Source organism: Stigmatopora nigra, chromosome 1 (assembly GCF_051989575.1).
Source record: "Stigmatopora nigra isolate UIUO_SnigA chromosome 1, RoL_Snig_1.1, whole genome shotgun sequence".
Taxonomy (NCBI): Eukaryota; Metazoa; Chordata; class Actinopteri; order Syngnathiformes; family Syngnathidae; genus Stigmatopora; species Stigmatopora nigra.
The window spans coordinates 26,801,651-26,811,650 of NC_135508.1; the positions used below are offsets into that span (position 1 = coordinate 26,801,651).

Consider the following 10,000-nt stretch of genomic DNA (forward strand, 5'->3'; position numbering starts at 1 on the left):
TAGATAGTGTCAAACAGGGAACAGATTCCTTCCTCCCAATCACAGATGGTTTCAGACATGGAAAAGAACCTTTCTTCAAGAGTCCAGATGGTTTCGGACTGGGAACAGAACCCTTCTTAAAGATTCCAGATGATTTGAGACAAGGAACCAACCCCTTCTTGCCAACCCTAGGTGGTTTTATACAGGGCCAAGAAGACCTACTGCCATTTCTAGATGGTTTCAGACAGGAAACTGAACCATCTAGGTCAATTGTTGGTTTCAGAAAGGGACCAGTACCAGTGATTTCTATCCCAGATAGAAAGGGAACAGAAATGGTGGTTGAAAAAGAAAAGAGACAGGTATCACAGAGATGTAAAGGGGAGGTCATTTATGGAAAGTGCTATGAGTTAAATCTGATGAGATTGGCTTTTAAAGAAGCTCAGGTGACCAACAATTTTATATAGCCATTCTACTTTAGTTAATAGTATACAAATGAACTGATGCTTTTGACATTTTTTTCTTCAGGCTTTATGCAAGTCTTTTAACCCACAATCTGAGCTGGCATCTATAACTAGCAGGCACCTTCATTCCCGCCTAGTTTCTATGGTTACCAATAGTGGTGAGCAGAGCACACAGTTGACATGGTTGGGAGCTACAGTTAAGGCAAGTTCCTTTCGTCCATCAGACACTAAATACACAGCCACTAACACAGTGAACCTAAGTAATTTGGCATCACTTGTTGGTATTTTAGGTATCTTATTTCTGCCTTTATCAATGAGGCGTACTGGCCCTGAGTAGCACCCCAAGGACAGTTTTATCAGATATGCTACCATAATAACATTGTTATTGTGACCTTGGTCAAACATTCATCATAGTACAGTGTTCTCAGAAAGTGTATTAGTTTACGTATTTCATACTGGATTCATACAAAATGTACATTCATTCTGCAGAACCAGCAGGCCTCATGGCTTGATGGCTCAGAGATGAATTACAGTGACTGGATGCCGGGTCAGCCCAACATTCACACAGACAAGCCTATCTGTGTGGAGATGTTTAAGATTGGTGAGGATGAAAATAATATTATCTAAACATGCTTTGTAGTACATCTTGTTTGCCAATGTTCTGTTAAAACTAATGCCCCTTCGGTTATGCAATAACTATCCATTTTAGCAATATGTTATACAGTATATAAACTTATTTTCCAATAATGAACTACTTTAATAGCAGAAGTCTCATCTGGACAATAAAAAGCAATCGGACACGCTTAGATAACAGCTAGTATTTATCCATTCATAAGGTTAAAAATACTATTTTAAAATGAAATTGTTTCACAATTGCCTTTCAGATAAAAGCTGGTGGACGGTCGCTGACTGTGATAAAAAAAGAGCATCCATTTGCTCTTACCCAATTAATGCATAAATATACACAACTTGTCCCTGAACTTATTCAAAATTGTAATGCTGAATAAAACAATATGCATCCTCCAAATGTATGTATCGGTCTTCACTCTTTATTAGGGTTCAGACAGAAAGTTAAGTCTAAGTCCAGAAAACACTTTGATGAACATGTTGCATTTGGATATGGATAATCTTATCCATCCCGTATTCAGGAAATTTCATTGTGGCAGTAGCAAGAGGGTGATTAGACAGAACAGCAAAGCAAAAGCACAAAGTACAAAGCAAATCCAAGTAAATGGAAGCATCAAATCATTAAGACATAAAAGCAGCAAAAACACAAAACGAGCAAGTGGACGGAGCTACCGCCGGCTGCCGCTTGAACGGCGCCATCTTGGTTGCGGTAGCTAAAACGGATACCGACTCAAAAAGACATTGTAAAGTTGGACAAAAACTGGAACCTCACACAGGAAGTCTTCCACAAGGCCCGGAACTTTGGCAGACTGTGACTGAGGTAGAGAATATGCAGAGTCACTCTTCCAAGCTTCCTCAGTAGTCTGGAGCTGAAGACAACAGTAGCAGAGTAGAGCCCCTCGACTCCGTTCCTCAGAAGCCTGAAGCTGAAGACAACAGTAGCAGACTTGAGCCCCTCGACTCCGTTGCTGGTAAACACCGACAGCACTTCCATCATATCCCAGGATGGAATGGTTGGTCAGAAGCGTTGCCCCTTCTCCGGCCCCTTTGTCCAGCTCCGAATCTCCGGCGACACCGAGGTGTTGCTCCTTCTGCTGCGTATTGTAACAGCTAGTTCTGTGTGTATCACAGTGTAGGCATGGCTGAATGGTTCCAAAAAAAAAAAAACAGCACAAAGAAGCCAGGCTAACAGAACAAAGAAAGTTGTAAAAACATTAAAGTATAAAGTACAAATTAAAGTAAAATGGAATGTATTAAGAAATATTAAAATGTAATGAAAAAAAGGATACCAGGGCAGTAAAACACGAAAAAAAAATAAGGGTGGACAGAGCTAATACTACTGTCTTCTACGTCAGTGTTTTTCAACCTTTTTTGAGCCACGGCACATTTTTTTACATTGGAAAAATTTGTGGCACACCACTAACCAAAGATTTTACAAAATGACACTCTGTATAGTATATTTAATTACAATATAATTTCTCAATTTATTTATACTCAGTCAGTGTGAAACCTGGGCCTGTTTAGATGAACACAAAGCCGATATCCTGGCAGGAATAGTAGAAAGACACACACGAAGCTCTTCTTCAACAGCTCTCAGTCTCTCTCTGTTTTTAGTTTTTATAGCAGTTAGGCTTGAAAAGCTCAGCTCACACAGATATGTTGTGGAAAATGGGAGCAATGTCAGAACAGCTTTGTTGGCCAGAATGGGGAACTCCTTGGCAGCAGTCAACCAAAAACTGTCCAAAGGAAGATCAGCAAATCTTAGTTTTAAACCACGATCCTGTCTCAGTTCAGTTAGTTCCTCCTGCTCTTGTAAAGTCATGTCCTTTCGAACAACTGATGCCGAGCTGTATGGGTCCCTAACCCAGTCAAAGCATTCAGTGGAGGCTGAAGAGAAATAAAATGACAACTTCTCCTCAAGACTTTTCAAATGTTTACCTATTACCTCAGACAGTGCAGCAGTGTTGCTTTGCTGTTTGTCTGTGAGTGGGAACATCTCCAGGTTGGCACGTTGCACATGTTGTTGCCAGAGGTGCACCTTTAAACGGAATCCATTTATTTTATCTGTGCTTGTAAGCAGGTTTTCATTTCGGCCCTGCATCCTTGTGTTCAGTTCATTAAGATGATGAAATATATCAGCCAGGTATGCCAACTTTGCGCACCACTCATCACTTGCAAACTGATTTGAGTAATCAGACCTCTCATTTGTCAGAAACATTTTAAGTTCCTCTCGCAGCTCATACACACGGGTCAGCACCTTACCGCGCGACAACCATCGGACCTCCGTATGGAGCAATAAGGCTTTATGCTCCGCTCCCATTTCCTCACACAGAGATGCGAATATACGGCTTTTCAGAGGTCGTGTCTTCACAAAGTTCACCATGCGCACCACATCGTCCAACACAGGAACCAGTTCTACTGGTAAAGTCTTCGCAACGAGGGCCTCACGGTGCAAAAAACAGTGCGTAATAATCAGATCTGGGTTTCTTTCCTTCACTCTACTCACGAAGCCTTTGGTGCGCCCGACCATGGCTGCAGCTCCATCAGTGCACACACTTGTGCAGTTTTCCCACGTAAGTCCTCCCTGGTCAAGATATTCCGATGTGACCCGAAAAATTTCCTCTCCAGTTGTTTTTTCTGGCAGTGTCTTGCAAAATAGGAAGTTTTCTCTAATGGCATCACCATCCACAAAACGCACATTGGCCAAGAGCTGAGAATGTCCACTAATATCCGTAGACTCGTCAACTTGCAACGCAAATTTCCTACTGATGCGTATCTTTTCCAAAACATGGCTTTCGATGTCTGTAGACATGTCATCAATACGCCTGGCAATTGTGTTATCAGAGAGCGGGACTTTATCTATGTCTTTAGCCGCACCAGGGCCGAGCATCTCGTTGACAATGGCTTTACAGGCAGGTAGTATTAATGTCTCTGCCACAGTGTGCGGCTTTTTTGATTTAGCAACAAGTTCGGCGACTAGGTAACTAGCTTTGAGCGCTTTCTCATTTACCTTTGTGGTTTTTCTCATAAACGTTGCCTGTTTCTCTGTGTTTACATGCAGGCGAACAAAATAGTCTATCGGCTTGTTTTGAAGCGACGGGTGTTTCGTTTGGAGATGGCGTTTAAGCTTGCTTGGCACCATGGCGCTGTTGGATAGCTTCTCGCCACACACCAGGCATAACGGAATAGGTGTCGTCTCATCCCCGGTGAAAGTAAATCCAAACGAAAGATAGCTTTTACTATATTGCCTTGAGCTCACCGTCTTTGCTTTGTTTTCTCCACCACTCATACTAGGGCCTTTATCCGGGTCAGAATCTTGTCCAGGGCGCAGTTCGGAGTTTGCAGTTGTCCTTTTTAAAAACTTCTCCATGACTGTCACCACGGTGCATCACTAATTTTCTTGGCGGAACGTGTCAATCAACTACGTGTTGCCACACGGACAAATATTACATTACGCTGCCAGCCTTTGCAGCACGGACATTGGACAATGACATCATATTTGCAGAAATCTATTAATAAATGTTAATTTAAAAAAAAGGATATTGGATAATTTCTCACGGCACACCTGAGGATCTCTCACGGCACACTAGTGTGCCGCGGCACAGTGGTTGAAAATCACTGTTCTACGTGACGGCGCTATCATTTGTGTTTACAAAGCAGGTATGTACAGTTTAGGACACGAGTGTCAAAGTGTTAGCCAAATCTGGCCCGCCGCATCATTTTGTGTGGCCTGGGAAAGTAAATCATGAGTGCCAAATTTCTGTTTTAGGATCAAATGAAAATGAAGATTATAGATGTCTATTATATTTCATGATTTCCCCGTTTTAAACCAATAATTGTAATTTTTCATCATTTTTTTTCTGTTTTTAGTTCAAAAATCATTTCGTAAAATCTAAAAATATATACAAATATTTTCTGATTTCCACTGTAATATGGAACAAAATGATTAAGAGATTTTCCTTTACTAAGAAAAAAAAGCTCAGGTTTTAGATCTATAAAATATTGAATATTCAGGTTTTATAATCCAGTTCATTTAATCCATTTATATAAAAAAACAACTAAAGATTATATCTAAAATGGTCCAGCCCACATCAAATCGAATTGACGTTAATGCGGCCCGCGAACCAACCCGAGTCTGACACTCTTGGTTTAGGACGTCAAATTTAAACAATTTCTTAACATATGCATGCCTCAAAAGTGCAAAAATTACATCTGGTCTACAGAGATAAAATATATATATAAATATATACATATTTATATACAACCCCCCCCCCCCCCCCCCCCCACACACACACACACCTCCTATTCCCCCACCCACCCACACACACATATATATAAAGTGCCCCTAGGTATGAGGGTGAGCGTGAATGGTTGTCCATCTCCTTGTGCCCTGTGATTGGCTGGCCACCAATTCAGGGTATCCCCTGCCTGGTGCGTAGTTAGCTGGGATAGGTTCCAGTACCCTCTGCATCCCTTGTGAAAATACAGTTCAGAAAATGAATGAGTAGTCTAGTGACTTGCATTGCTAACTTTAATTTCCTATTCACCATAATTCATCCATCTGGAATTTACAGTTTTCTTCTCTGAATGCGAACATTGCTAAAGACAATGGATTATTGTCTGTCTGTAGTCATTGTTTTACATATCACCTTTGCCAAGTCTGTGTTTTACCGAACAAAACAAACATAACATTTGATCCATATTCATAAGAGCATCACAATTTTCACAAAAAAAACTAAAACTGGAAAGATTCAGGCCACGTTTTTATGTTCAATCAGTGTCTACTTGACCTTGACAACTCAGATAATAACTCTCTGCTCATCTCACTTATTTCGGATTGGTTGAACTCTATGACACCTTAGCTGATTGGTGCTCCGGTGGTGACCAGCTTGTAGTAAGCACCCTTTAGGGCCATGAGATGGTCGTGTGTTCCCTTCTCAATTACATAGCCTCGGGACATAACAGCGATTATGTTTGAGTTCTGAATGGTGGACAGCCGGTGGGCTATAACAATGCAGGTCCTGCCTTCTCGAGCTTTGTCCAGGGCCGCTTGCACTGTCTGAAGGAGGTAAAAATTCACAAATCATCAACATTCAAGCGGAGGGATATTAGCAATTTTACAATCACGGCTTGATTAAGCAGAGCTCACTCTTTCAATGACAGCATTAGTATTTCCACAACATGTTTGAATGTATAAAAGGCCACTGTCCGCCATGAGAAAGAATAAATATGCTATAAACAGCTCTTTTAGGGGTGAACTTCCAGGGTAAAGACATTGAAATCGTGGAGAATTTGAAGTACCTGTGTGCTCACCTCAACAGCAAACTAGACTGGTCCACAAACATAGATGCCCTGTACAGAAAGGGCCAGAGCCGCCTCTACCTGTTGAGGAGCCTACGGTCCTTTGGAGTGTGCAGGTCACTGTTGAGGACCTTCTATGACACTGTGGTGGCATCTACCGTGTTTCATGCAGTGGTCTGTTGGGGAAGTGGGAGCACGGAGAGGGACAGGAACAGGCTGAACAAGCTGATCAGGAGAGCCAGCTCTGTTCTGGGCTGTCCTTTGGACTCTGTGGAGGAAGTAGGAGAGCGGAGGATGCTGACCAGGATGAGGTCCATCATGGACAGCACCTCCCACCCCCTGCACGAGTCGGTGGAGTCCCTTCGAAGCACTTTTAGCAGTAGACTGCGGTACCCTCACTGCAGGAAGGAGCGCTTCCGCAGATCCTTCCTCCCATCAGCAGTCAGGCTTTTAACCCAAAAAAGGCTGTGGGTTAGGACCTACTGAATTCTCATATAGTATACATGTGCTTCTATATATATGTATGTGTATGAAAATATATATTTCAGCAACACGGTTACTTATTTATATATTTATTCATGTATTTATTTATTGACTTACTATTAACTACCTATTTGTGTAAAATGCCTTTCCTATTTCTGCATCCTCACCCTCTTCCTACTGCAACATAGAAATTTCCTGAATACGGGATGAATAAAGTTATCCAATCCAATCCAATCCAATAGAGAATATCAAAAAGCCATGCTACGGCCACTCAATAATGCAGACTGAATTGTTCACTTTACAACTCACCTTCTCACTCTCCGTGTCCAGAGCTGAGGTGGCTTCATCCAGAAGAAGGATTTTGGGATCACGGATGATTGCCCGGGCGATAGCAATGCGCTGCTTCTGCCCTCGCGATAACTGAGAACCCTGGGCACCGACATTTGTGTTGTATTTCTGATGAAAAAAATGATATATTGAGATGAATGTAGGAAATGTGATCTTTGGTCTTTATCTATAGCTGTTTGGCAAGAAAACACACCTGTTCATTTATAGAGTACTATTTCAACTTTTTGGCTGAAGTGGAATATTTGGGGGAAAATGGCATTGAAAGCCAGTGTTTCACAAAGTTGTGAAGTATGAATGTATTTTATGCTTATTATTATTATGTCTTTTGGTTTATATAGTGTAGTCACTGGAATAGAATTTTGCACGACCTTGTGGTAACTCCCGTCACGACTCCTTTTAGTTAGGGGGGGTGTTATCTATCACAACACCCCCATTTCTTTGTTCACCTTCCCGCCTTAAGTTTGTCTCTGTCACTTCATCCTGTGCTAATAAAACCTAGTTTTTCTGTGGGGAGTTGCCAGGGATTCGATGTGGTTACGCAGGAAGATAGACATCTCCCGGCGCTAACTTTTCTGGCTCCCTCCTTCATATGAAGTGAGTTAAATTCTCATCACGACTGGCTGTGTGTTTCCTCTGCTCCGATATTATTGAATGTATATGGTCTTAAACCTGACAAAAGTGTTCAGGGCAGCCAAGTTATCAATCCCATTACCATTTAGCTAAACAAATGCAAGTCACACCTTGGATATCCCAACATACGAGAAATTTGAGATAAGAAAATTCCGAGTACATTTTTGCCTTGAAATACAAGACCAATTTTATATACGAGTATGCAAGAGGGTTCCCGATGCGGCCACCAAGTGGACAAGTATGCAAGACTCTGCTTATGAGAACAGCATCGCTCTGTCTTTCTGGCCGCATCTCCCTCGCGTAAAGAAATCTATGAGCATCTATGAACAGGTTGCATTTTTTTGCATTAATCAATACAAAATTAAGAAAAAACAATGGGTCCAAAGAAAGCCAGTGCAACAAAGGGCTTGCAATCATTTCCAAGCTACGCAGTGACATTCATAACGAGATGGAAAGCCTTTGTTTGGTTGTATGGTTAAAAGATAAACGGTTAGCGGGCGGCAGCGTGACCAAGTCGATAATCTGCGAAAAAGCCATTGGAATCTACACTACTACTTAAAATCAAAGGAAGCATCCTAAAAAGATACCAGCAAAAACCCTCCAGAGTGAGTCATGCCTGGTTCGATAATTTAAAAAAAAACTAAAAAAATAAATTTAAAGTTTATGTTGGTTTAATTCTGTAATACTATTATATGTGTCCATTTAATCATTTTTAAACTCGTTCAATTTGTCTGAAGAGAACTCCGGATCGTAACAAGTCATCGATTCGTCGTTCCAAGGACTGTTTACTCGACTTTTACCCTAAGAATGGAGAACTAGAAGGACGCTTAAAAAGACGCTTATGCAGCATGATCACTATCCAAGCAACCTTCGTGATTACTCGCATATTGTCGTAAATCGTCACGCTCTTTTCGCTTCTTTATGGAATTGTTTTGTTGAATGAAGGCTTGTTTGTTTAAATTCCAATGGAGTTTGTTTTAAGTTCCCCTAAATTGTTATTATTGAATTGTTCATATGCTATGGTTGTTAAAGGTGTTGTTTTTGCTTATGCAGTTGGATTAATCAATAACCTTGTAATTGTTTTGATTTATGACCTTAAAGGGGCAGGAGAAATGACCGCACTGTAGAATTATTTGCGGCGGAGACGATGTCGGAATGTTTCTCCCTTGCAAGTTGATCATCAGAGGTGCCAATTTAATTAAATGTCAATAATTGAATCAGATGTCCGCCAGCAGTGTTTTATAATTACATTGAAGTATAAATATTGATGAACCTAACAGTTTATTTTATAGTACGAGTGCGATGCCGTCAAGTCTCTCTCTTTCCCTCTAATCTCTCTTTATCCTTATTTCCCTCTCCTATTACTCTCTGTCCTTCTCTCTCCCTCTTTCTCCCTCTCTTCCTTTCTCCCTCTGCCTTGCTCTGTCTTTCATCCGTGGACTCCGCATTACCGTCTGTCTATACTGAATAATGTCATTTTTGTAATGAAAATCATAACATCTAAATAGGCATTTGTTAATTTGTAAATAGGTGGCAAATTAGAACAAATAAAAATATGATTTTCCATTTCAATATCTGGTTTTTGGTGTATTCTCTGAGGGTGGGTCTGGGTTAATTTGTATTTCGTTAATTTCTATGGGAAAAGTGATATGTAATACAAGTAAATTGTATTAAGCTCGTATCTCAAGATATTACTGTATTCTTTATTGTTTGCCCTTCCTTATGACATCAGCTAAACCCATTTCCAAAACACCAGAGTTCATCGTGTTTATGTACATGGATAGTTGTTTGTTTGTTGTTCAGTCGTTGGACTCAATCGCGGGGCGCTCTCAACAACTTGGCGCTGAACATCTCCAAAGTCAAAGAACTCATCCTGGACTTCCGACAGAACAAAGCCACTCCGGTCTGCAGATCTCACTTGGACTACTTATTTATTTATGACCTTTTTATTTATTATTTTCAAGTGAACTTAGCGGACGACACATCTGCCCCCTCCAGAACAACAGGGGGCAGAAAAAAAAACAATCAAACCAAACTCTGCTCGCTTCCTGCCTGAGGTCATAGCCTGTATATTGGCTAAGAAGTCCAGCCTTGAAAGTACAAAACAAAACAGGCAACAAAGGAACCAAAGATACCCTTCAGTTCCCGATCATATGCAACTGGTAAGATCA

At 41.0% G+C, this 10,000-nt stretch overlaps 3 protein-coding genes across 11 annotated transcripts in view; 2 read left to right on the forward strand and 1 right to left on the reverse strand.

The window, feature by feature from the left end:
• LOC144202302 (uncharacterized) overlaps nucleotides 1–1,467 on the forward strand; it is a 3,889-nt gene extending 2,422 nt beyond the window's left edge. Inside the window, exons 5-8 of the mRNA XM_077725320.1 lie at nucleotides 1–422; nucleotides 505–642; nucleotides 930–1,041; nucleotides 1,325–1,467. The exon at nucleotides 1–422 is cut by the window's left edge and continues 408 nt beyond it. Of these exons, the coding sequence (XP_077581446.1) occupies nucleotides 1–422; nucleotides 505–642; nucleotides 930–1,041; nucleotides 1,325–1,398 (746 nt within the window). The 3' untranslated portion in view covers nucleotides 1,399–1,467. The remainder of the gene's footprint in view (nucleotides 423–504; nucleotides 643–929; nucleotides 1,042–1,324) is intronic.
• A 4,113-nt stretch (nucleotides 1,468–5,580) lies between these two features.
• The window catches only part of LOC144204235 (bile salt export pump-like), a 74,282-nt gene continuing 69,862 nt past the window's right edge, over nucleotides 5,581–10,000 (reverse strand). For all 6 annotated transcript variants that reach the window (XM_077728128.1, XM_077728137.1, XM_077728097.1 and 3 more), the window contains 2 exons: nucleotides 7,161–7,307; nucleotides 5,581–6,126 (listed from right to left, as the gene is read on the reverse strand). In XM_077728128.1, the coding sequence (XP_077584254.1) occupies nucleotides 5,926–6,126; nucleotides 7,161–7,307 (348 nt within the window). In that variant the 3' untranslated portion in view covers nucleotides 5,581–5,925. The remainder of the gene's footprint in view (nucleotides 6,127–7,160; nucleotides 7,308–10,000) is intronic.
• LOC144204275 (uncharacterized) overlaps nucleotides 9,583–10,000 on the forward strand; it is a 30,153-nt gene continuing 29,735 nt past the window's right edge. For all 4 annotated transcript variants that reach the window (XM_077728163.1, XM_077728180.1, XM_077728171.1 and 1 more), the window contains exon 1: nucleotides 9,583–9,991. The gene's annotated coding sequence lies outside the window, so the exon portion shown is untranslated. The remainder of the gene's footprint in view (nucleotides 9,992–10,000) is intronic.